General features: G+C 37.7%; 2 protein-coding genes across 3 annotated transcripts in view; one reads left to right on the top strand and one right to left on the bottom strand.

Annotated features, from left to right (window-relative positions):
* Positions 1–13,331, bottom strand: part of atp8b4 (ATPase phospholipid transporting 8B4) — a 37,948-nt gene extending 24,617 nt beyond the window's left edge. Inside the window, exons 1-5 of the mRNA XM_073813296.1 lie at positions 13,196–13,331; positions 9,734–9,801; positions 3,214–3,272; positions 296–409; positions 95–193 (exon numbers count right to left, since the gene is read on the bottom strand). Of these exons, the coding sequence (XP_073669397.1) occupies positions 95–193; positions 296–409; positions 3,214–3,272; positions 9,734–9,801; positions 13,196–13,215 (360 nt within the window). The 5' untranslated portion in view covers positions 13,216–13,331. The remainder of the gene's footprint in view (positions 1–94; positions 194–295; positions 410–3,213; positions 3,273–9,733; positions 9,802–13,195) is intronic.
* Positions 13,332–14,777: 1,446 nt separating this feature from the next.
* Positions 14,778–23,362, top strand: sqor (sulfide quinone oxidoreductase). 2 transcript variants are annotated; one of them, XM_065292121.1, is made up of 10 exons: positions 14,778–14,866; positions 15,923–16,154; positions 16,760–16,930; positions 17,383–17,436; positions 21,206–21,400; positions 21,484–21,693; positions 21,788–21,971; positions 22,118–22,185; positions 22,779–22,957; positions 23,046–23,362. In XM_065292121.1, the coding sequence occupies exons 2-10, from the start codon at positions 15,939–15,941 to the stop codon at positions 23,101–23,103; spliced, it is 1,335 nt and encodes a 444-aa protein (XP_065148193.1). In that variant the 5' UTR covers positions 14,778–14,866; positions 15,923–15,938; the 3' UTR covers positions 23,104–23,362. The 2 variants fall into 2 exon arrangements, with proteins under 2 accessions (XP_065148193.1, XP_065148194.1); XM_065292122.2 differs by lacking the exon at positions 14,778–14,866 and adding an exon at positions 14,988–15,421.
* Positions 23,363–23,969: the final 607 nt, after the last annotated feature.

Below are 23,969 nucleotides of genomic sequence, written 5' to 3' on the forward strand. Positions count from 1 at the left end.
CTAAAAATCCAGAACAGATCAATCACAGGAAACATTAGTTTGCCTGTGTGGGACACAGCATCAGAGTCATAAAAGAACATAAACAGACTCTTACATAGTCGTCGGTAGCATCTTTGACAGCTGTGATAGCCAAAACCAACACCAAAGGCACAATGGTAGTGAACCAGGACAAAGAGGAGATTTCTGGAATTAACTGGAATTGACACACAGTACAATCCCAATTACATCTCTTATAATAAATGATTCATAACTGAAACCCCCATGTACTGATTTAAAAGATGGCTTTTAGACAAACCTGTAATATCAGGAGAACTAAGAAGTAGGCATTCGCGAAACGCTGAAACTGCTCAAACAGGTTGGTGGGCAGGAAGGTGAAGACGTTATATTTTGCTGTCTTGATGCGATTGTCCTGCGAAAGAAAAACGGTAATACTTTACAATAAGGTTGTATTTGTTACAATTTTTAAATGCATTAGCTAACATGAACTAATACTGAACAATATTGTTCATCAGCATCTATTAAATTCCCTGTAAAGTCAATCTTGAAAATTGTTCTTAAGCACATTATAAATGTTAGAAAAATATTCCTGAAACACGCCACAAAGACTGTGAACTATCTAGTAATTAATTGCAGAGTTAGATTGTTTTTCAACAGTTTTTAGGCGTGCCTAAAACACACATGGCCATCCCAATCCTGCGAGTGGCTGTGGTTTCAGACAGTGGACACGCCCCCACCGCTTGAGAACAGAGAATGCTGCCTATTTTCCAAGATTTTAAATGGACACTTCACTTTTTATTGAAAATATACTCATTTTCCAGCTCCAGAGTTAAACATTTGATTTTTACTGTTTTGGAATCCATTCAGCTGATCTCCAGGTCTGGTGGTACCCGTTTAAGCATAGCTTAGCATAATCCATTGAATCTGGTTAGACCATTAGCATTGCGCTAAAAAATAAAATAAGGAGTTTCGATATTTCTCCTATTTAAAACTTGAGGTACATCGTGTACTAAAATCGACGAGGACTTTGCTGCCGTAATATGACTGCAGGAGGCGCAATAATATTACGCAGTGCCCAAAAATAGTTCCGTGCTATTGAAAGTTAACAAGGGAACTATTTTCGGCTGCTGTGTAATATCATGTATAGCCAGCTGGATGGTTATCGCAAATAAATCCCTTCAGGGTTATACAATCCTGATCACTCTGAATTTATTCTTCACTAACAAATGCAACCTTATTATTAAGTATTAAAAAATAAAGTCTTACAAAAATCTTGTTTTGACAGTTGTTACATCACCAAATCATTAGCATTTATTAATATTAATTAACAAGCTTTTAAAGGTGCAGTGTGTAAATTTTAGCGGCATCTAGTGGCAAGGTTGCAAATTGCAACCAAAGGCTCAGTCCACTGCTCACCTCTTGCTTTTAAAACACATAGAGAAGCTATGGTAGCTGCCACCGGACAAACATGTCATCGCCAAAGACAACTTAGTAAAAAGGTTTGTCCGTTAAGAGCTTCTGTAGAAACATGGCGGCACAAAATGGCTACTTCCATGTAAGGGGACCCTCTGTGTATGTAGTAGGGCTGAACGATACATCGAATTTTCATCGTCATCGTGATATGAACTCGCGCGATGAACAAATCGCAACAGACAGCCTTGATGCGATGAATGAAGGGAAAACGGTAAGCGCATGTAATAACCGTTTGACCTATCACGTTTAGTCCTGAAGACATCCCTGCGTCCCAAACCGCATACTTTCATACTATATAGTAGGCGAAAAGCACTACTTCTCGTACTCTTTGCATACTATATAGTATGGAAGTAGGCAGTTTGGGACGCACGGATGGTTTGCGCGTTCATGCTATTAGGCCAATCAGGGGAACCCCCAAGTAGCTCGCTCAGATTGATTTAGCTCGCTCAGTGTCAGTTGCGATGCTGTGCCTGTTAGCAAAAACGATGGCGAGGAAGGAGAGAAGAGAGAGGAAAATGTGTTGACAGACGAAGACCTTGTGGTGAAAAAAAACAGCACTTCAGCTATATCATGGAATTATTTAGGATTTAGGAGAGATGACGCCGCAAACACAGGTACTGTGGAAGCGGTGATTCGCATATTGCGTCTATTGCGCGCTCAAGTACATTATTCAAATGTAGGCCCGCAGTATGTGCGATCTGGAAGCGCCGCGGTCGCAACTCGCACGCGGTGTGACACGCTCGTTTTTCCAGGCTTTTCAAAAACATTTTAACTTTTCAGAATGACACAAGCGCAGGGTGCAGATCATGTGACAATAACCTACGTGTCTAGCGTTTTCCACGCGTTTTTAGCCGCGACATGTGAATGGCCCCTAAACATGAAAAAATATAAAATATTTATCGCAACTCACATCGTCATCGCAACATTAAACAATGTCACCGCACATCGCAACTTTTCCTCACATTGTCCAGCACTAGTATGTAGATAAAAACATTAGGGATGCACCGATACCGATACTGGTATCGGCCTCGATACCACATTTTCTAAAGTACTCGTACTCGTTAAAAGTCCCCCGATACCAGGAATCGATACCACGGTCTGAGAAATGTCTATGTTTGAGGGGCGTGTAAGGGGTTAATGCCTCTTGTGTTGTCCAAAAAGGCAGAGTTTACAACAAACTGGAAAACTAGTCCTTTGTTTTTTTGTTAAATTATATGACTAAAGCTGTTACCTGTACATTTAAATCATGTTTTTTTTATTAAGTACTCAGTATCGGTATCGCCAAGTACTGAAATGCAAGTACTCGTACTCGTATTCCAAAAAAGTGGGATCGGTGCATCCCTAAAAAACATCTCATTCTAAGGTTATAAACACATAACGGTTCATTATAAAAGGTCTTTATATACCCCTGATAATATAGTTTTGTATATTATTTTGCATTTCTGTCAAGAGATCCTTCTAAAAATTACACATTGCACCTTTAATAATAATAGTAAAAATTATTTTGAACCTGCTGCCGATGAATAAGATGCTGGCCAATGTCTGAGGTCATGCCAAAAACACAATATGAAACAAAATACTTTGTGTCACCTAGTGTGTTCTCAATATTTTTATAATGCAATAACTATTTTAGCTCTCTCCTGTATTTTGTCCCTGACAACCCATGTAGCCATAACTACAGCATGTCATTATTTCTTCAATCACTTATTTTTAGGCACAGTAATGTCTATACCACATACTTACAGCATAATTGAAGCGCTCATTGTAGTCCCGATCATTGGCCCGAACGTGTCGTTCCTCTTCTGAAGTTGAATGAAAGTTTAGTTGTGAAATATTAGAAAGTTTACTTGTGAAATATATAATTACAGTAAATGCCCATTCATTTCACATCCAATCCAGTTTCAAAACAAAAACCCGACATGCACCACCAGCTCTCATTTCCTGGCTTTAATTGCCTGTTTGTGTCCTTTCTGTGCACTCTGCGGTATTGAAGGTTAGTGGGAAGCGTTAAATGTTTTCAATATTTTCAAAAGCAACCGACATCAACATCTCAGGGTACATAATGAGATCATCACTGAATATCACTTAGAAATGAAAGAAATAAAAATAGGATGTGTACAAAGCTCTTCTCAGAAGTAAGTGAGAACCTAACATTGATTCTCTTGATACTGTAAGAACAGACGGCTTCTGCGAGATAACCTCTGGTAATATTTGCTTTCATGATATTTGAGACTTCTTATGATGTAGAACAAAAGTTTGTGTCAAAACAGCCTCCCAATCCCACAATTCTGTGCATCTCTACCTTGTCCGGGTCCTTTTGATCGTGGGTTCCAATCTCCTCTCCATGGCACTAACATCCATAGCCATCGCAGCGCCATTGCCCATTTGCAATGTCATTCTTCGAGCCGCACAAATGAACAGTTAGTAAGTGACACTTAAGGTAAACAACCCTAACCTAACTGCAAGTCAAATAATAAAGGGTCAAGAATATCTACAAAACTAGTGGTGTCTGTTTCTCTTGGGCAGCTAAATCCAAGTACATCGGATTGCTCGGGAATGTAACAGAAGTTGCCTACACTTGCCTGTGATTTCGGGAGACTGAAGCCACGCCTTTGGAATTTCAGTGCCTGAAGGGTTTGTGGTAATTTACAGTAAATGACTCCTGATTGTTTACCAGCCTTTTACTTAAGAGCTGGTGGGACCTTTGGCATAATAAACATGTAACTCCTGCTTTTGTAAAAGCCTATAGGAATCCTTTACTGCTCTTTCATCTAACTGTTAATTTAATTTAATTGCATTTAAATTGAATTTTACTGAGACCCTAAGGTGACATTGGAGTAAAAAAATCTAAAGTTTAGTTTCATGTGCTCACGTGAAACGTTTGCGTGGTCACGTGAAACTTTCGTGTGGTCACGCAAAACCTTCACGTGCAGAATTTTTTTAAAGTTTAGTTTCGCGTGCGCACGTAAAACTGTCTTGTGCGCATGTGAAACTTTCGCTTTAACTAGCCTATAGGAATCCTTTACTGCTCTTTCATCTAACTGTTAATTTAATTTAATTGCATTTAAATTGAATATTACCGAGACCCTAAGGTGACATTGGAGTTAAAAAACGTTTTGTTTCATGTGCTCACGTAAAACTTTTGCGTGCTCACGTGAAACTTTCGCGTGAAACTTTTGTGTGGTCACGCGAAACCTTCATGTGCAGAATTTTTATATTACCGAGACCCTAAGGTGACATTGGACTAAAAAATCAAAAGTTTATTTTCACGTGCGCACGTAAAACTGTCGCTTTCACTTGAGCACGCGATAGTTTCATGTGCGCACGTGATAGTTTCCTGTGCGCACAAAACTAAACTTTATTTACTTTTTGCTCCATGTCCCCTTAGGGGCTCCGTAGAATATAAACTTTGCCTTATATGTCCATATGCGAGAAATATAAATAGAACCAAATAGGCCACATATCTAGATAGGCACAGTTTGAGACATCAGGAGACCTCTCCATTGGTTTTTTTTTTGCACTCTAATTTAATCTCATTTCTAGTGTTTGCTTTCATATGGATGTTAGGGACACTAACTGCACCTAATCTCACATAAAACGAATGTTTAAATCATTTATAGTGAGTGACTCAACAGATGAACTCTTTGAACTTGCAGGACGGTGGACCTGCTTGTCTACTGAAAGAAGATTGACTGTACAACATGGCAGACGTTTATTTTGTTGCCAAAAATATGGATGATGTGAAACATTAATCTTAAGGTAATGTTCCATCATCGATTGAAATTTGGAGATCTGGGCTCAGGTCCAGTTTACCTTATGCTGAGGTTTGCATAATTTCATAACCTTACCAAAAGTCAAACAGGGTTACGTAGATGGAGAAGTCTTAGGTTGCATTGAAGTGGCATTCTTCAAACCAGACTTCCCTTAAAAAATACTTCTAAAGAAAAGCTAAACAGGAACTACAAAAGTGTACTGGATCCCAGTTGTAAATAAAGCCCTTTTCACACACAAATTACAAAAATCCTTTTTTATGATTTGTATAGGGATAATTTGATTATGTGTCATTCACACTGCCAATGATTTTTAGGAATATGTGTGTGCGTTCACACACAACCTGTAAAGATCATGTAATTGTGCACTTTTCCGCAACGTCTTAAAGGAAAAGTTCACCAAAAAATGTTATGGCAATATTCCTAGGTCCCCATTCCGGGAGCAATCCCAGAAAACATTCCAGGACATGTTTGCGTTCACACAGAGGGCACACTGGCAATTGTATGGCGATTTTCTGGGATCAATGCACTGTGTGAAAGGGGTTTCCAGACATTGACGGTTCTCTAATGGTCTATAAATCCTTAATATCAGTCCTTCCAGAAAAACGCAGAGTTTTTTTATGTGATTGTTGCGGGGAAAAATCCTTGATCTTGCGGCATGTTTTCTTAAAAAATTTGATATTTATGCAATTTTATGTGATGAAGATTTTTCTACTTTCTGCTAAGATATACAGTATTTGACTTTTTGCTACGAAAATGCAGGGATTATGAAATCATGCAAGCCCTGCATATTTTGCGAGAAGAAATCTGCAATTTATGCGGTAAAAGTGCGGCGTATTTAAAAAATGCGTCCCCGCGTAAACATGCATTCAATTATGCATTGAATCATAAAATCGCATTTTTCTGGAGGGACTGAAATATCAACCATCATGAACACCCTAGCAAAAACCTCCCAGAGGACTTTTGTAGCAATACCCTAGTAATCACCCACAATTCCCTAGCATTGATGATAAAGTTTTGCAGGGCAACCATACTTGACCTTTAACACAACTTTAGGACAATCTTTGCATTGCTTTTGGTTCGACTCAGTGAATAGGAAAATAACTTTTCTTTTCAAAACCACAGAACCAGAACAACTTAGTAAATCATTTCTGAATGAGTATGTATTGGTTCATTTCAATGCAGTAGCTTTGTGAAACATGAGAATTGTTTCCTCATTTATCCCAGGTGCTACAACTGTCATCATCCATTAATAATTGAGCGGTTTCACAAACAGATCCGTCAGATGAATTTACACTTCTTTCACACATTTGGTCACGGCAAACAAATGGCAAATAAGACCTAAAATTGTGTTCCCCTTCCAAACGCTTTTAAAAATGAAAGTTACAGGGCCAACTAGCACTAACTATAGCAAGGTCATTGATTTGATTCCTAGAAACACACACTGATAAAATGCACTGCACTGGATAACAGCGTCCTTCAAGTAAATAAATGCACAAGCAATGTAAATAAACATTTATGACCCATGAAATGGCTTGTTGAGTGACGTTTTTTTCCTGTGTTGATGTATGTCCTATTGAACTAGAAGTTGGTGATGGCACAGTTTGTATGACAGATTCTTTTCGGTAAAATGCTTTATGCATTTGGCAGATGCTCTTATCCAAAGCGACCTACAGTGCATTTTATCAGTATGTGCATTCCCATGGGAATCAAGTCTATGACGTCAGCATTGCTAGTATTCTCTAAGCTTGACCAGAGGAACAACATATATGCCAATATATGTCTGAAATCGCATACTTGCATACTGTGTATGTAAGCGAGTAGTATGGCTGAATTCCTACACTGTAAAAAATGCAGCATGAAGTTTAAAGAGCAGATATTGTCCGATTCACGATTTTACACATCCTTTGGTGTGTGAGTTTGTATTAGTACATGTTAACCTTATGCAAAAGGTACAAATCCCAAAGTAAACTATAACGCGAGTAATGTTTCCAACGTAAATCTCTTTTCTTGGACCACAAAAAACACACGGATTGTAGGCAACAGTTTATTATCATAATTCGTCATTATCATAATTCCACCCGCTTCTGATTCACAACCTGTAAGTTAACAGCATTGCATTGTGAGCTAATCTTTCAAACATGGTAGGGAGCGTCACATTTCCGGCTGACGTCAGAGATATTCAGGCCAATGTTCTGGTTAGCTAGCCAATCAGAGGACTCTCTTTGTACAAAATCAACGCGTTTCAGGAAGGCAAGGCATAGAGGAGCAAAAATAATGTACAGTTTGTGGAAAATAATGTGTTGTTTTAAACCATAAACCACGCAAACACACTGTATTACACCGAATACACAAAAAAAAGTTTTTTTAGCAACGTAATAGGTGCTCTTTAAACAACTTAATGATGCAAGTCAATTCAACATACTTTTTTAAATTTTAACGTGATAGGTTGACTTAACTTAGAAAAAAAGTTTAAATTGTTTAACTTAAGTTAAGCTAGATTTTTAAGTGTGCAATCAATGGACACTTTACTATCCTGTGAGGCCATACAATCTGAGAAACGATAAATTAAAAAAAAGGGAAATACCTTAAATCTAGGAACTAGGCGGCTCTTTAAGTGATTTACTTACTAAGAAATGTATTTCTTGTGATTTAATTGTACTTGTACAGCAACGCATACCTAAATTATGATTGCGGTTGTTTCGCCATAGGTCAATAGATATACGGGTCACATGACAATGAAAACAATAGATACTACAAAGTACATAGTAACGTTCTGTTGTTAAACCAGTAGGTACTTCATTTAATTCAGTACAGTATGTACTGCCACAGTGTGCAATTTCGGACGCAGCATAAGCCATCTGACAGTCTTGATTTGTTATAATTGCTGTATCCATGGGGGACATTAAGATTTTCATTTTTAAGTGAAAAAAAATTTGAATATGTTCATAAGTGCATAAGATGAATCATTTTTTTGATCTGTTTAACTGGAAAAAAGCTACAAAACTCCACATGAAATTGAAATAGATTTAATTAAGTCTTTCGATTTAAGTTTTTGGCTTCAGGCTAAAAGATTGTTTTAGTTTTGGAGTCGAGGATACATTTTTCTCTTCTTAAATTTGCGCAAGTGAACTGAAATTATTAAAATGACAAAATGAGTGCATTACACTACACTGATCATTCACAAAAAGATTAAAAAAACCTCAGTGACTACATGGAGGTGGATGTGTTTGTATACTCAACCGCTTACAAGCTTGCACAAAATAATTCACGTTCCCATGAAAAAAAAACGAGAAGTACTGTAACATTCTTGCAACATTGGCTTCCCATCATCCATTTTCAACATGATTGTATTACGACAGCGTCGCCTCTAAAAAAATTCAAATCTTCACACAAAAGAAAAATACCTGGTTTTACTTTCATGTCCCTCTCGGCTATGAGTGCAACCACGTAAATGATCTCCGTCCAGTTTGCCAGATCATGTTTTTTAAAGGACGACGAATGACTGATTACGGCGTCTGTGCCACTGCTGCCCAAGGATAAGTAATGTAACAATCTGCGGTATACACAAGGTCAAAGAGCCAAAACATTGCGTCACTGATACGTTACTTTTTCCAGACCACGATCTCATACGCATGGTATAGTGCAGGTGTCCGTATCCCTATAGCAGCAGAGTCCCTGCTTTATCTCTGTGGACCAGGACAGCGCAAAATAAAGGGGAAATTGTACCTTCTTTATGAAGAACTGATTAACTACGGCTGGGTATTAACACCAGTTTCGTTTGTTTGTGCACAAGTGAAACCAGGAGGAGCTGCAACAATTGCACGAGGAGGGTGTCATTGAGGTTTCTAGGCAACAAGACCTGAGATGAGATGACCTCAAACAGTGTGTAGTTGAAATGGTTAACAATAAACCTGTTTAATGCAGGACTAAGTACGAACTAAAAGAGGAGATCATTTGTGACGCAGAATTTGTAGTAATTGTGCTCAATGTGCGACCGCCTTTGGTGTAAAATCTAGCCGTGAAGATTTTCGGAAGACGTAACTGCCCAAGAGAAAGCATATGAGGGTGCTTTCGTAATATCAGTCATATTACAACCCATAAAATGAAACAAAAATGTCCTTTTCTTAAAAAAACCTATTAAAGAAGCATTTCAATACAAGACAATTAAAATATGACTTAAGACATGTCGTTTTGACATTATTACACCCCAGTTATGCTCAACACCAATAATGAATATTAATGTATTATACTATCATATAGCCTTATTCAATTACGAAAACCTTTAGGATACCATGACAACAAGATACATTACTTTAAAAGCAAATATTGCAGTGCAGGCAAATAGTAAGAGCACACGAGAATACATTTACATTCACTGAGCATATCTTAAAAATGATATACAACATGAATGCATTAACATTTATCGTAAATGTCAGTTTGATGCATTTAATACGAATAAACATGATAACCACAAGCACAATTGTACTGACCAATGCAAAAGTCCTTCTTCCAAATTGCCATAATATCAGCCCATCTCCGACAGATCCTAAGGGTTTCTCTGCGACAAAAATAAATGTGTGTGACAAGTGTGCGAATGTCAAACAAATAAAACATTTTCTACTGACTACCATTTATACAAATTACCAGAAATAGCAATATGTTACCCTGTCTGTGAAATCCAGTTTAAAGTTTCATTGAGCTTCAAAGTTTGATTTCACTCATCGATTTCAATCTATGCCATGACCTTACTCAATATTAATCAATATAAAAAATTAGAGATGAACCGATATTATATTTTCCACCGGTACCGATAGCAGATTATTCAGATTGATATCTGCCGATACTGATAGTTTGGTTGTTTTATTAACTTGCATTTAATAAATTCTGCTAGTGGTGGCCGGTGACTTCTTTTTTTGCTCGATAGGAAGTTCGTCACAACATGTACGTAGCCCTTCATGAGTGTGGTTCCTTTTTTCAAAATTTGTGTTTAGCGCGTCGAGTGAATCTATGTGCATTACGTGTCTTGTCAAAATAAGTGCCTGCTGCAGACGCGTATAAAGGGTTTATGATTAAAGAGACGCTCGCATTTGCCAGATACTCGCATAATCTCATGCATAATCAGACTTTACTGTTAAGGGAGTGTCTTGCGTGCATTTTGAGAACGTGAGCGTCTCTTTTATCATAAACGGTTTTGACGTGTGTGCAGCAGGCACTTATTTTGACAAAACACGTGATGCACATGGTTCACATGACGCAACAAACACATATTTTGAAAACGCAAGCAACACGCATGACACTTATTTTGAATTTGCGCCCCTCGGATGAGCAGTCACGAGCCTCTGGAAGATTACATTTCCTGAATGTTATTCATTCATATAATGACCATTAATATTGAACATTAAACTATGTTTCTTTACATTTTCTATACCCAGAGCCTAAATTCATTGCATTTTCTTGTTTACTTTTATTGGATTGAGAGTAGAGCCCAACCGATATATCGGCAGTAGGGATGCTCATATCAGTTAATTTTCCCGACCGACAACCGTAGCTTCTAAACCGAACATTAACCGTTAACTTATAAGATTTTAATATGAAATTGTCATTGAGTAAAAATACAGTTGACGGTTGTCTGTGAACTAGTAAAAACAAAACATTTGATTTAAACGTGCAAACAGCAGCGACAGATCAACAACAGAACCAGGATTCATACATTATCAGATATTCACGCAACATTACCTTATAAAAAAACACGCGATCAGTCCAGAGGATTAATATCCAAAGAGTGCAGATTGTCTCTGTTTCATCTACCACAGTGGTCATTTCTAAAGCAGGATGCTTTTCAGAAAGTTTTGCTTTTGCGTCGTCTTTCTACCTTTGTGCAAAAAGAGAGATGTTTATGGTCAGGGTCAGAGGCCATCAGCGAACGTCTGTCCGGATGTGCGCGAGACGGACCGCGTCATCTTGCGCGGACACGTGCGCGTCTCCGTGATTACTTTATCAGACCGTCAGGGCACCAATAATTTGTGTCATTTACAGGACATTCACAAATTAAAGAGAAAAGTGCGAAATGTCTGTCGGCTCATGACGACACGCACCATGTATTAACAAATTTTTTTTTCTTTTAACTGATAATGTTAATCTGTCATAAATTCTTACCTTCGGTTAACGGTTAAACGGTCAATGTGAACATCCCTAATCGGCCGGCCGATATTATGCATTTTCCAAACTAACGGTATCGGCATTCATAATGGCTGATTAATGAATATTTAAAAAAAAAAAACGGACGCAACAGCCTTCAACCATGTCATGAGTGTTGCCGTTGTATAGTTTGTCCACCAGAGGGCACTCTACAACCTCCCTGTTGGCAACACTCATGTATAACGCATCACACATCCTGCAACCTTGAGAGAACAACGGTTAAGTGAGTTCATGGGTAGTTGGTCACGAGACAATAAAAGAAACAAGTTTCTTTTTAAAATGCATTATAATATTGTTTTAGTTAAAACTCATAAATAACTACAAATAACTAATGTTAGGGAAATCTGTTAATGTTTTGTTGCGCGTTTCTGAAAAACAAAACAAAAATCGGCCGATATATTGTAATATCGGATTTAAACCTGATAAACATTTGTAGCGGTATGCCCTTCAAAATCCTTTATCGCTCGGGCTCTAATTGAGAGGATATTATCGGTCATGACTACCGGCTGATAGCCGATAGTGCCAGTGTGTGGAAAAATTGCTTTTATTGACCGATACCGATTATTGGCTGATATCAATGCATCTCTATATCAATGCATCTCTATAAAAAAAATAAGGTTTGCTATATTTTCACAGAATGTTCTTTACATTATTTAGGATGATTTGATGTGGAAAACAGGAAATCACATAAAATAACTTTAGTTGGGTTTTCACAGGCAGGATGGCAAATTTGCTGGTGTCCGCTTTGAGGTACCTACATACACTAAATACATATAGACAGTGACATCCTAAACAAAACACTGTAATTGTAATCCGACACAGTAAACACCAAGAGTCACAGGGTCGTTGCTTTATCAAGAAGCATGCAAATCTAACTGTTATTAATGTCTGACGCACGCTCGGTATCTTCCCACACATCGCCCTAATGAGAACCCAGTGGACCAGCATCCAGTGGAAACCCGTTACACATCACCGTAGGGAACACTGCAGGGCTGGGGAGGGCTGCTGAGGCTGCATGCAGTAAACACAGGTGATCCAGTCTGCAGTCCCTACCGGTGGACTTCAGTAACAAGACTATTTGAGGTGATTATAGATAAAAGGGCTACTGTAAATAGTGACCTACTGAACCAAAGTGACAGCAAACTTTAGGGTTTAAAAAAAAGTATAGTGTCAGAAAGAGAAAGACAACTGCAGGGCAGTCTATGCACAACTATGGAGTCTATGTACAATAGGTTATTATCATCTAAAAACCAGGATTTATCGACATTATACAACAAACGTGTTTCCAAAAATGTGATCATCTGGGATAACACATCATGTACTTTATAGAGGGAAAACACTTAAGTTAACACATGGTAAAGACAACTGCACTACGTTACATCTAGAAAAACTATGCACTGTATAGGCATCAATAATATTTGAATATATCATATATTGATGATAATGGATGTTTTGCTATAAATTCGATTTAACCACTTTAAGTAAAATGTAATTATCTTAAATGTAAAAGTAATATTAATAGCACCTCACAACGACAAGCTTAGTCAATATAACCTTAGGTGGGATGTACATTACAGTAAAGAATAGATGTAAAATAAATAGACAACGTCAATCTTTTTTTATATTAGATCTGCTGCGAATATGTCCCATTGAATTGACACGCATTAACGCGGATCGCTTATAACCGCGGTGCATCAATACAGCTAACCTACAGGGATACATTATAAATACAATATAAACAACCATGCGCTTACCGAAAACATGCTCCATGCATTCGTTTATCCCTCAACTACAGACAGGGTGGAGTTGAGCGTCCATAAGAAATAAATCAGAAAAATCACCAGACAGATTCACAAAATCTCCCTCTCTCTCTCTCTCTCTCTCTCTCTCTCTCTCTCTCTCTCTCTCTCTCTCTCTCTCGGTCCCTTGATCTGGCTCTCTCATACACAAGCGCGCGATCGTTTTGCAGCGCGAAAATGACGGTAGACAAATTGGTTTGTTATTCTTACAACAAAGGTGTTCTTTTGATCAAAAAGTTAAAACAGGTCTTGAAGAAATACATATTTGGTAGAAAGATTTGAGACACTGCGTTTAAATAAGCAGCGTGCGTTAATCTAATAACTGTTATTTCAGTTAGTGACGCAATATTTGAATCACGCAGGCGCGCGATTGACAGCTGTAAATTAAGAAAGTGAACGTAGTTTACTGATATAATTTATAAACAGATTTTTTTAATTTTAATAATTTTAGTCATGCTGTAGCCTATAATTCACAACAATAAACCACTTTAAATAAAATAATTATGTGTAAACCATAACGTCAATATAAAACCCAAATATCACACCAACATAGTGCATTGATCTGTGTATCATTCAAATATATACCACCTATGAAGAAAATAATTTGATTTACACATTTGAAGACAATCTTTGAAATACAAGTCACATGTGGTCTAATGTTCAATTCCATATTGTAAGCAAAACTTAATCAGATTAAAAGCAATGCTATATTCCTGTTATTGGAAATCCTGGTAGCTAAGTAACCATCTAAACCAGCAGGCTTTTCCAGCTATTAACCATTGCAGTGCTGATATATTTTGTTGCAGTTAATAGCAATGATAACTGCACCTATTATAAAGTTGAAGATTTGAGGAGTGAGTACGTTTCAGGTAAAGCATAGAAAAAGAGTGGATTAGTATGGGAATATGTTATCCAAAATTGACAATAACTATGTTTAATCATTTAAAGTCTTAACAGACATACAAACTTTGTGCTTGCAATTTAAGAAAATCCCAATGCGTTTATTATTATATTATAAAGCAGTGACATTTACAAAGTCAAATGAAGCATAGTTATTGCCATTTTGCCACTCTATTGTTAATATTACAAGTTACTAAAATAACAAAAAATATTCATTTATAAGTTCAGTATGTTTGAGCAATTTTCTTAGACAGTCATGTATTAGCAAATATTAAAAAAGCAATGTCGACACCTTCTGGACGATTATGGCGTAAAATTGCAGTTCGTGTCTCGTTGTATGCAGTGTGCTACTACGTGCATGCAAAGTTCCAGCATGTCACATGACAATACCTTTGAAAGTGTCATAACATGCTATGATACGACCATTAGCCCAATAAAAGACTTGTTACAGGCACGTCATCACATAATACTACTGACTGTCGAAAAACAAAGCAAACGCATTAAATTTAGGTGGGAGTAAAACTAGAAAAACAACAAGCATCATCACAGTATGCGATGTGCAGAACGATCGGAGTATGACGTTAAGTACCGCGAGAGCGATTAATAATATGTGTTCTCGCGGTACTTTGATGTCATATGTCGATCGGTCAGCGCAGCGCGCATGGAGTCGAACACAAGTAGTTGCAACATTAACAGGTCTGCGTGATAGACGGCGGATCTTCTCAGGTGAGCGTAACCTGCATTTGATCTATGCGTTGACTGATCTATATGTGTCAGAAATGTATAGTTATATTGTGTAAGACTTGCGCTTTATGAGTTGTACACGAAAACACTTACAGCATACATGCTTCTTTTGCACGTTTTAGTTTAAACTGTATTTCAGTGCCTAGATCTTATTGTTGAGGTTACAGAACAACAAGGGACTATACCGTCTCTGCTTACTACATAGGTTGGTCACAGTGTGTTGCCTAACTAGACATCGTAACCTATACAAATATGTCTTATTACAATAGCGTGACAAGAACCGGATCCTGCAGTTTCAAATTCCGTTGACAGCTTTTTCGGGGCCATATGCAGCCCAAACATGTTGACTTGTTAGACAACTCACTAGATTTTGGAACAAGCACAATACTATATATGCAAGGTATCGTGACTCATCTGTTTAGGACATATACATAAGCAAATGTGTTCTTGACTGTGTCACACTGTATTACCGTTTCATTGAACAAATGTGAGGACTTCCCGTCTGTACATAGAGGACAGTTTTGAAGACAAGGGCAAGTGCGTACACGCTCCCATGAATGCTATTTATGTACTATTACTATTTACTAAATATGTTGCATGTTAGACAAAATGGTTTAAAACTACATTATTTTCATTTTAATGCATGCTTTAAAACCACACATGTAGTTTAAGAATTCATAAACTATTGTCATAGCACTTTACTTCAAGCTGAACTTGCTTTAGGTTTGTTTTGGTTAACCAGCCTTGCCAAGTGGGTCCACCATCTGGTCCACTATTGTGTTAATAAAGTATATTTATGTTTATCAATACACATTTGTACCTAAACAGTAGTACCTCAGAGGTACATATTGCTACCAAATGTATACTAAATGGGACCTTTTCAAAGGGTACTGTCCCAGTGACAGCTTGGGACCATTTTATGACCATTTTGTCAGTGAATGTGAATGCATCTGTTTTCTTTCTTTCTTCACTGTGTAAGTCTGATCCTGTTTTGCTCCGGTGGTTGCAGGACATGTTTACATATTTTCTTTTTTTCAGTTCATAATCCCAAGCCATGGCAAGCGCTTTCCATTCCCATTTGCTGCTGTCGAAGCAGTACGGCAGAGCTTTTTCGGTGATTAACTCGCAAATTCATACCAGCTGTGGATTGGGCTCTAAAGATCACTACAAAGTTCTTGTGCTTGGCGGTGGGAGTGGCGGCATAGCGATGGCCGCACGCATGAAAAGGAAAGTCGGAGCGGAAAACGTTGCCATTGTGGAGCCCAGTGAGGTATGACACCTTGAAGTGTCATTTTTCTTTGGTTTAAATGTATCCGTTTTACTTTTGTTAACGAGAAGTAATTGTTTTTGATATTAATGGGACTTGTTTTGTCATTTCTGGAGCTTTTCGGCCACGTTTATTTTGTTAATGGCTTTGGAATGACATAAGGGTTAATAGATGATTTTTATTTTTAGATGGACTGTGCCTTTAAGAGACCACTACTTTTTTTTAGCCCGGTTGTTTGTTTGTTTATTTATATATATTTATATATATCCTTGAACCTGTGCTGACACAGGATGAACATGCAAACTTCACACAAAAAGGCCACCTGACCCGACCGGGCCCAAACCTTCTTGCAAGCGCCCCCTGTTCTTTTTTAAGGCATTACATGTGTCGTGTACTGGGATTCAGGTTTAACAAGTTCCCAACTGCACGTTCAACATGGACGTGCACTGTGGGCTACAGCCTTACAACAACATGATGGCACATATACATGATATAATAATATTATATTACATTAGACGTTCAATCTAAAACCCAAGTGGCTCATTATGCAAATCAAAGCACCATATATTAAACACATTACAGTTTATGTGCATTTTACTCTATTGCAGATGCACTACTACCAGCCTATATGGACGTTAGTTGGTGCCGGAGCTAAAAGAATTGCTTCCTCTGGACGATCAACAGCCAGTGTCATACCATCAGGGGTAAAATGGGTCAAATCCAAAGTGGCTGAATTTGATCCCGATAACAACGCTGTTCGCACAGACTCTGGAAAAAAGGTAATTTGACCTATAGTTATGGCATTAAGATGCGACAGGAAGGATGTCGGATGGTGTTATAATGAAATAGTAGTGTTTGTTTATTCTGCATAGGATTAGGAAAGAAAGCAATAAAAAATGTGCTTAAAGTGAAATCATTTATCATTCAAATGGAGATTTGTGGGGATTGTAATCTTGCACAGCATGATGACATTGCACTTTTATTGAACTTGTGAAGGAGTGTCAATATAAAATCTTATAAGTGAGTAGTTGTACAGTAGATATAACTTGTAATAGATATGAAGTTACATGAGGGTGTTGCAATGCTCTTCCCTAGAGAATATGTTGCATATTAAACACCATAATAATTGCAAGATAATTTTAAAATATTAGATGTTATTGTAAAGACAAAACCTTGGTTTATTATTCTTCGTGGCAGTATGTAAAGCTTACATTCTCTTTATCTCTTATAGATCTCTTATGATTATCTGATTGTAGCTCTTGGCCTTCAGCTACACTTTGAAAAGGTAACAGCTCCATTTATTTTATTGTCATCATTAGGTCTATATATGAAATGAAACAGGGTAAAGTCGAATCTCTGCTCAGATGGGAATATTTAGTTTAGCAGGAAACATTGTTGGTTTATTACAGTTAGGGTGTGGCATCAGATTCTTGCCACATCAATCTAGTTGTCTATAAACTTTTTCGGCATGCGCCATCCTTGTGTTTGCCCCCCCCAATGGAAATTCATGACATAAATATCTAAAAAATCTCAAACTTAGAATTTTAGCCTTACTTTTCTGAGGTTTAATTGCACAGAATTTAGGATGAATTAATGTCACAAAACTGCCCCCTTCCGGCACCATCTCATGCTCCTTCCAAGGGGGGCCTGCTTCCCACTTTGAGAAGAGGAAGTTAATACATTTTAATATTGCTAGTGTGCAGACTCTGCTAGATTTCAAAGTTCAAGTTTAATAACTACCTCATAAGGTAGTGTACTGAATGTTCTCATGCAAAAATAGCTTTTTTGGATAAAAGTGACTGCTAAATTCCTAAATGTAAAATCAGACCTCTAGACTGATCACACCGCTCATCAGTTAGATTTGAAACATTTTGAAAGGTGTAAAAAGTAATAATTTCTGAATGCTATGCAAGTTTCATACATAAATATAGTGACATTTTCTGCACATATGGTTTAAAGGTGCCATAGAATGTAAAACTGGATTTACCTTGACGTGGCATAGATTAATAATTTAATAATTATTCATAGTTATTAGAAGAGATTAATAATAAGAGTTCTGGTAATGACATATCGTGAGTAGGGCTGCTCGATTATTATCTGCACGTGTGAGAAAAAGAAAGAGAGAGAGAAGCCACCATGCAGCTGATTATATTTTAAACACAAGGGATAGTTTGCCTCAGCTTGCTTGAAACGCATAAACTTAACAAATACATAAATACATTAAGGATTACAACTTTGTGTTTGGACTAGTTTGGACAGATGTGAGAGCGCATGCATGTGCACCCACGAGAGAGAGAGGCGCAGTTGCTTATGCGCTGGATTTATAACTCAAAACAAAGTGACAGAAATGGGCACACTAAACAGTCTTCCTCGATTATCTTGTTTTTGCAATCAAAATGTGCAAAAATCGAAAAACGATTATTGCACACTCCTAAATGTGAGCCTCAAACACGATTGTTTCCTCCTTCTTATGTAAACCTTAGCATGCAAAAGACAGACCGCTTGTAATGTAAAGATAATACCAACTGCGACGTTACATTAGAGATAGGGCTGGGCGATATGACCCAAAAAATTATCGAGAAAATGTTTTCCATATCAGTCGATATCGATAATTATCATGATAAATAACAAATCTTTACTCCTGTCAAATTTAAAGGCAGATTTTTGCGCCTGAATAAAAATTGTAATAAGCAGACAGTTAATAATGGTTTTAAACTACTTTTTATTCAGAACATGACAAATACAAATACTAAAATCTTGTTTTAATGCATCTGTATTAAATGTAAATCTATTTGTTATCAAATCAACACATTTCTGACACAAAAGCAGCAGACTACTGTCACTTTAAGACCCAAGACAGACTGCTTTAAGTTTCAATATACTGAGTAACAGCTGTTTATGTTCACTTAAACAAGAAAGAAAACCTAGTTCAGTGATCACGTGTGTGTTATACATATACGAGTTATACACGCTGATAAATGGATGTCAACAGTGTCACGTTGCTGTGGGAGCGCACATACCCAAACACTATATTCACTGCAGTGGTGGATCTGCTGCTTTTCCTCAGTTTCCGGAATTTGTGAATGTCCTGTAAATATACTTTTAAAGCTGTGCGGACGTGTGCGTGCGCAAGGCGGACGCTGAATGAAAGTACAGTATACTGCACCTATTGTGTCTGCTGTGTTTGACGAACCCTGTTTGCGCGTCCAACATTACACAGAAGAAAATTTTTCCGCGCATTTGGATTCCGTGATTCCGTCCGCGTTATCCGCATCGCGAAAATCATAGGTCTCTACTAATAAATGAATAACTTGCCTCATCTTCCACTCCTTCTAGTCTAACTGTCACTGTGATTGTAAACCAAGAGCGCGTGCCGCATCCGGAAGTGCTCGCGCAACATTACGCACAGTGCATAAACATTATCGACCACTTACCGAACTGTCCTTATCGTTTTATCGGAAAACTTTATATCGGTAAAATTATCGTTATTGAATTATTGCCCAGCACTAATTAGAGATGTAAACCCCAATATTGAAGTACACATTAAATTAATAACAATGTTATTACAATACTACAAAGTTTTAACTGTTGAGTTAGCGCTATATGCTAGTTAATGCTTTATGCTAGGGTTTATGCTGAAGTTCTACTATTGACGTTACAGTTACGTTTTGCAGGTCCATACTGAAAAAATACACACTTATGTTGCGTTTACAACAGCCACGGTAGGGGCGGGAAAAACGCGTTTGTCGCGCGTAGTTGGACGCTTGAACATTTGATTTCACTCACTTCATTCGCGCGTGAAAGCCACACGTGAAATTCTAGTCATTCGAGAAATTCAGGCATAAATTCGCGTCATGGGAGGGGCTTCTGCGACTCCGCAAAGACTCCGCCACTTCGCTCGCTTCCTGTAATCACGTCACTAGTACAGCAAGGTCCTGATTGGTTAACCGCATACCGCGCCGCAGGACAATAATCCATGTGTGTAATCGCGTCTTTGCATTGACTTAACATGTAAATCACCCGTACACTTTAAATTAATAACAATATAACAATATTATTACAATACTACAAAGTTTTTACTGTTGAGTTAGCGCTGTATGCTAGTTAATGCTATATGCTAGGGTTTATGCTGAAGTTCTACTATTGACGTTACAGTTACGTTTTGCAGGTCCATACTGAAAAAAGACACACTTATGTTGCGTTTACACCAGCCACGGTAGGGGCGGCAAAAACGCGCTTGTCGCAGTTGGACGCTTGAACATTTGATTTCACTCACTTCGTTCGCGCATAAAAAGCTGCACGTGAAATTCTAGTCATTCGAGAAATTCAGGCGTAAATTTGCGTCATGGGAGGGGCTTCTGCGACTCCGCAAAGAGTCCGCCACTCCGCTCGCTTCCTGTAATCACGTCACTAGTACATCAAGGTCCTGATTGGTTAACCGCATACTGCGCCACAGGACAATAATCCGCGTGTAATCGCGTCTTTGCATTGACTTAAAATGTAAATCACCCGCGCTTGCCGCCTCTACCGTGGCTGGTGTAAACGCAGCATTACAACTCAGAAACGTTCGTTTCCAATCTCCAGATAACTGGTTGTTCCTCAAAATTTGTATCTTTGTCTTATACAGGCTCAAACATATCTATAAAGGTCTGTTTACTAATGTGAGCTACTGACATGAGCCCCATGATCCTTGCTGTGAAACAGCCAATCAGAGCAGAGCTTAATATTATTATTCATAACCCTTCCATATAGGGCAATTATAGACCATTTTATGTTAAGGGCAAATCCTAGGGTTGTAAATGGACATGTAAAAACGTTTCTGGATAGTTTATGCACTTAATAAATTACATACCATCTATGTAGATATCAGAGAAAAATTTAACATATTATTTCAATGCATTCTTTGGCACCTTTAAAAATATTTCCCCTTAAAAGTTTACCTCCAGTAAATCTCGCCCATTTTCATCACTGGTTATAGATTTGCTTTATTTATAACAGGGATTGGATTTTATTCTCAAATCTAGTCAATCTAACTGATTTTCTTCTGCTTACAGATCAAAGGTCTGCCTGAAGCTTTTGAACATCCAAAAATTGGTTCGAACTACTCATTGCAAACAGTAGAAAAGACCTGGAACGCTTTAAGGAACTTTAAGGAGGGCAATGCATTGTTCACTTTTCCAAACACCCCTGTCAAATGTGCAGGAGCTCCTCAAAAAATCATGTATCTCTCCGATGCCTTCCTGAGAAAGGTACAAGGTTTAGAAAAGCGTTATCCAGACCAAAGATACATTTTTATTCACGGTAGACTAATTTAGAATCGTTTTATTTTCAGACAGGAAAAAGGTCCAAAGCTAACATTATTTACAACACCTCCTTGCCCGTGCTGTTCGGTGTGAAAAAATATGCAGATGCATTATGGGAGATTGTGAAGAAACGTGACCTTAATGTAAATCTCAGAACCAACCTAATTGAGGTCAGGGCCGACAAACAAGAAGCCGTTTTTGAGAATCTCGACAAACCTGGAGAAACAAAGGTTTTGGAGGTAGCCAATGTTAAATTTGACAAAAAAAGGTAATCCCCAGATGTTATATAGATGTAGATACAGGTGTCTCACGTACGGTTTCTCTGGGTCATAGTATGAGATGATCCATGTTACTCCACCCATGGGACCACCTGCAGTTTTAAAGGGCTCCTCACTGGACGATGCGGGCGGCTGGCTGGACATAAATAAGGACAACCTTCAGCACAAAAAGTACGCCAATGTATTTGGCATCGGAGACTGCACCAATCTACCCACATCCAAAACAGCGGCTGCCGTAGGTAAAAAATGAAAATGTTTTTAAAAACAAAATATATTTTTATGGTCGAACATTGCTCCAGAAAAGGAGATTAACCTTCCTAGGTAGAGTTTCATCAGCTGTGCAAAAGGTCTTAAAGGGATCAATTCTGATTGTGTTTTTCTACAGCTGCACAATCTGCAGTACTTGATCGAACTGTCAGCAGAATTTTAAAGAAACAGACACCAGATAAGGCAGTAAGTATGTTATAAGATAAACTGATCTAATGCGGAGTTGCATGAGAGTCTTTATTGAATCACACTAAATTTAGTCACCCCCCCATTTCTGAAAAGTGTACCACTGGGGGGTGCTGTATTAATGTGTTTAAATGAAATACTTTCCTGCTTACTTTGGACAATACATTGTGTAATGCCTAATACTGTACAATTCATTTGGTGAGTGGTGTGCAAGTATCATTTTGAATAGACAAATGGTTATTTTGCATTTGTTGTATAATGAAAAAAAGGTGTTTATTTCTTGATCAAGTGGGTCAACAGGGAATTTTATGGATTCGGATGATTTACACAGTATACATGCATATAAAGTATCTGCATAGACTAATGTCAAACGAATAGCATGATAGTATGCTGTTATGAATAAAGGCAGGATTGCAAAACAAAAAATACATAAATAAAACGAATGTAAATAATACAAACTTTCATGATCATTTATTACTAATATTTAAAAAAAATATTAAAATGTCTATAACAATAATTTTAAAATCGAATCATAATTTAAATCATGAAACATGATTTAATATTGAATCGTAATCAAATACTTTATTTCGCAGTATAATGGCTACACCTCATGCCCGCTGGTCACAAGCTACAACACAGTCATCTTGGCCGAATTTGATTATGACGGACAGCCACTGGAAACCTTTCCTGTCGACCAAAGTAAAGAGAGCAGGATCATGTACTACATGAAAGCTGATGTCATGCCACATCTGTATTGGCACGGGCTTCTCAAGTGAGTATGAATGATGTAATGATCAATTGAATTGTTGTCTTCATATGAGATTGATGTTCATTTCTGTCCTCTTTCATGCATTTTTAAGGGGACTTTGGGGAGGCCCAGGACCGTACCGGACCATAATGCATCTGGGGATGAAATAGGGGCAAACCCAAGGAACACATTTTAAAGCCTAAATAGAGCTTGTGCAAAATATTGTGGTTGTTAATCCACTCAAGCATAATAGCATTCATAGTTGCATGCAATAACATACAGGTTAATAGTTTGGTTTTGTTGCTTTTCTGTATAATGGATTTTGGAAACAAATGGCATTTTACTTTACATAACTCTTGAATACATTCATATCAGTCATATGCAAATGTTTTTTATCAATATAGAAATAAAGAACAGATTTGATTTTTTGTTTTCTGTGTTTTTGTGCTTATTATACCCAATACCATGTAGAATGACATCCTGTCACCAGAAATGCCTGAGCTGGCTTATCGAAAACCAGGAAATTCACAAAGTTTTTTTTGTAACCACGGTTTTTGGTGTATTAATTAAAGCAACACTATGTAGTTTCCATGTAAAAATGACTTACAGCTCCCCCATGTGGTTGAAAAACGCAACAGTGTCTGGTATCAGACACTCTTCTGCAGGCAGGGGGAGGGGCGGGGCTGTGTTTCCTACCCTCCACCGCCACTTTCAGAGTGTGCTTGTAGCAGCTAGGAGGCTGCTCAGGTTGCAGCAACAGTACAATTTGTCCAGTTAAAAGTTGTTCTATCACTGAAATAATTTTAGAGACATTATTTAAAGGTAAAATAACTACATAGTGTTGCTTTAACAATGGCAAAACCAATCTATTTTGTGGTAGCTGAGATTTTACAATAGGTTACCATGTTTTGTGTGTTTAAACTGTGGTAAAACCATGGTTAATTTTCGTAAGGGTACTGATAAAATGCATACATTAAATGGACTGTGTGTTGCTTTGGTAATGTGTGTGACATCACAGTACCGCGAGATATAATCA

The sequence above is a fragment of the Paramisgurnus dabryanus genome, chromosome 23, assembly GCF_030506205.2.
Source record: "Paramisgurnus dabryanus chromosome 23, PD_genome_1.1, whole genome shotgun sequence".
Taxonomy (NCBI): domain Eukaryota; kingdom Metazoa; phylum Chordata; class Actinopteri; order Cypriniformes; family Cobitidae; genus Paramisgurnus; species Paramisgurnus dabryanus.

Bases quoted from the DNA above. Each gene is read 5' to 3' on its own strand.
- sqor (XM_065292121.1), top strand. From the start codon at position 15,939: ATGGCAAGCGCTTTCCATTCCCATTTGCTGCTGTCGAAGCAGTACGGC. The intron at 17,437-21,205 runs GTAACAGCTCCA...TTCTGCTTACAG, and splicing joins TTCAGCTACACTTTGAAAAG to ATCAAAGGTCTGCCTGAAGC. The intron at 22,958-23,045 runs GTGAGTATGAAT...TGCATTTTTAAG, and splicing joins TATTGGCACGGGCTTCTCAA to GGGACTTTGGGGAGGCCCAG.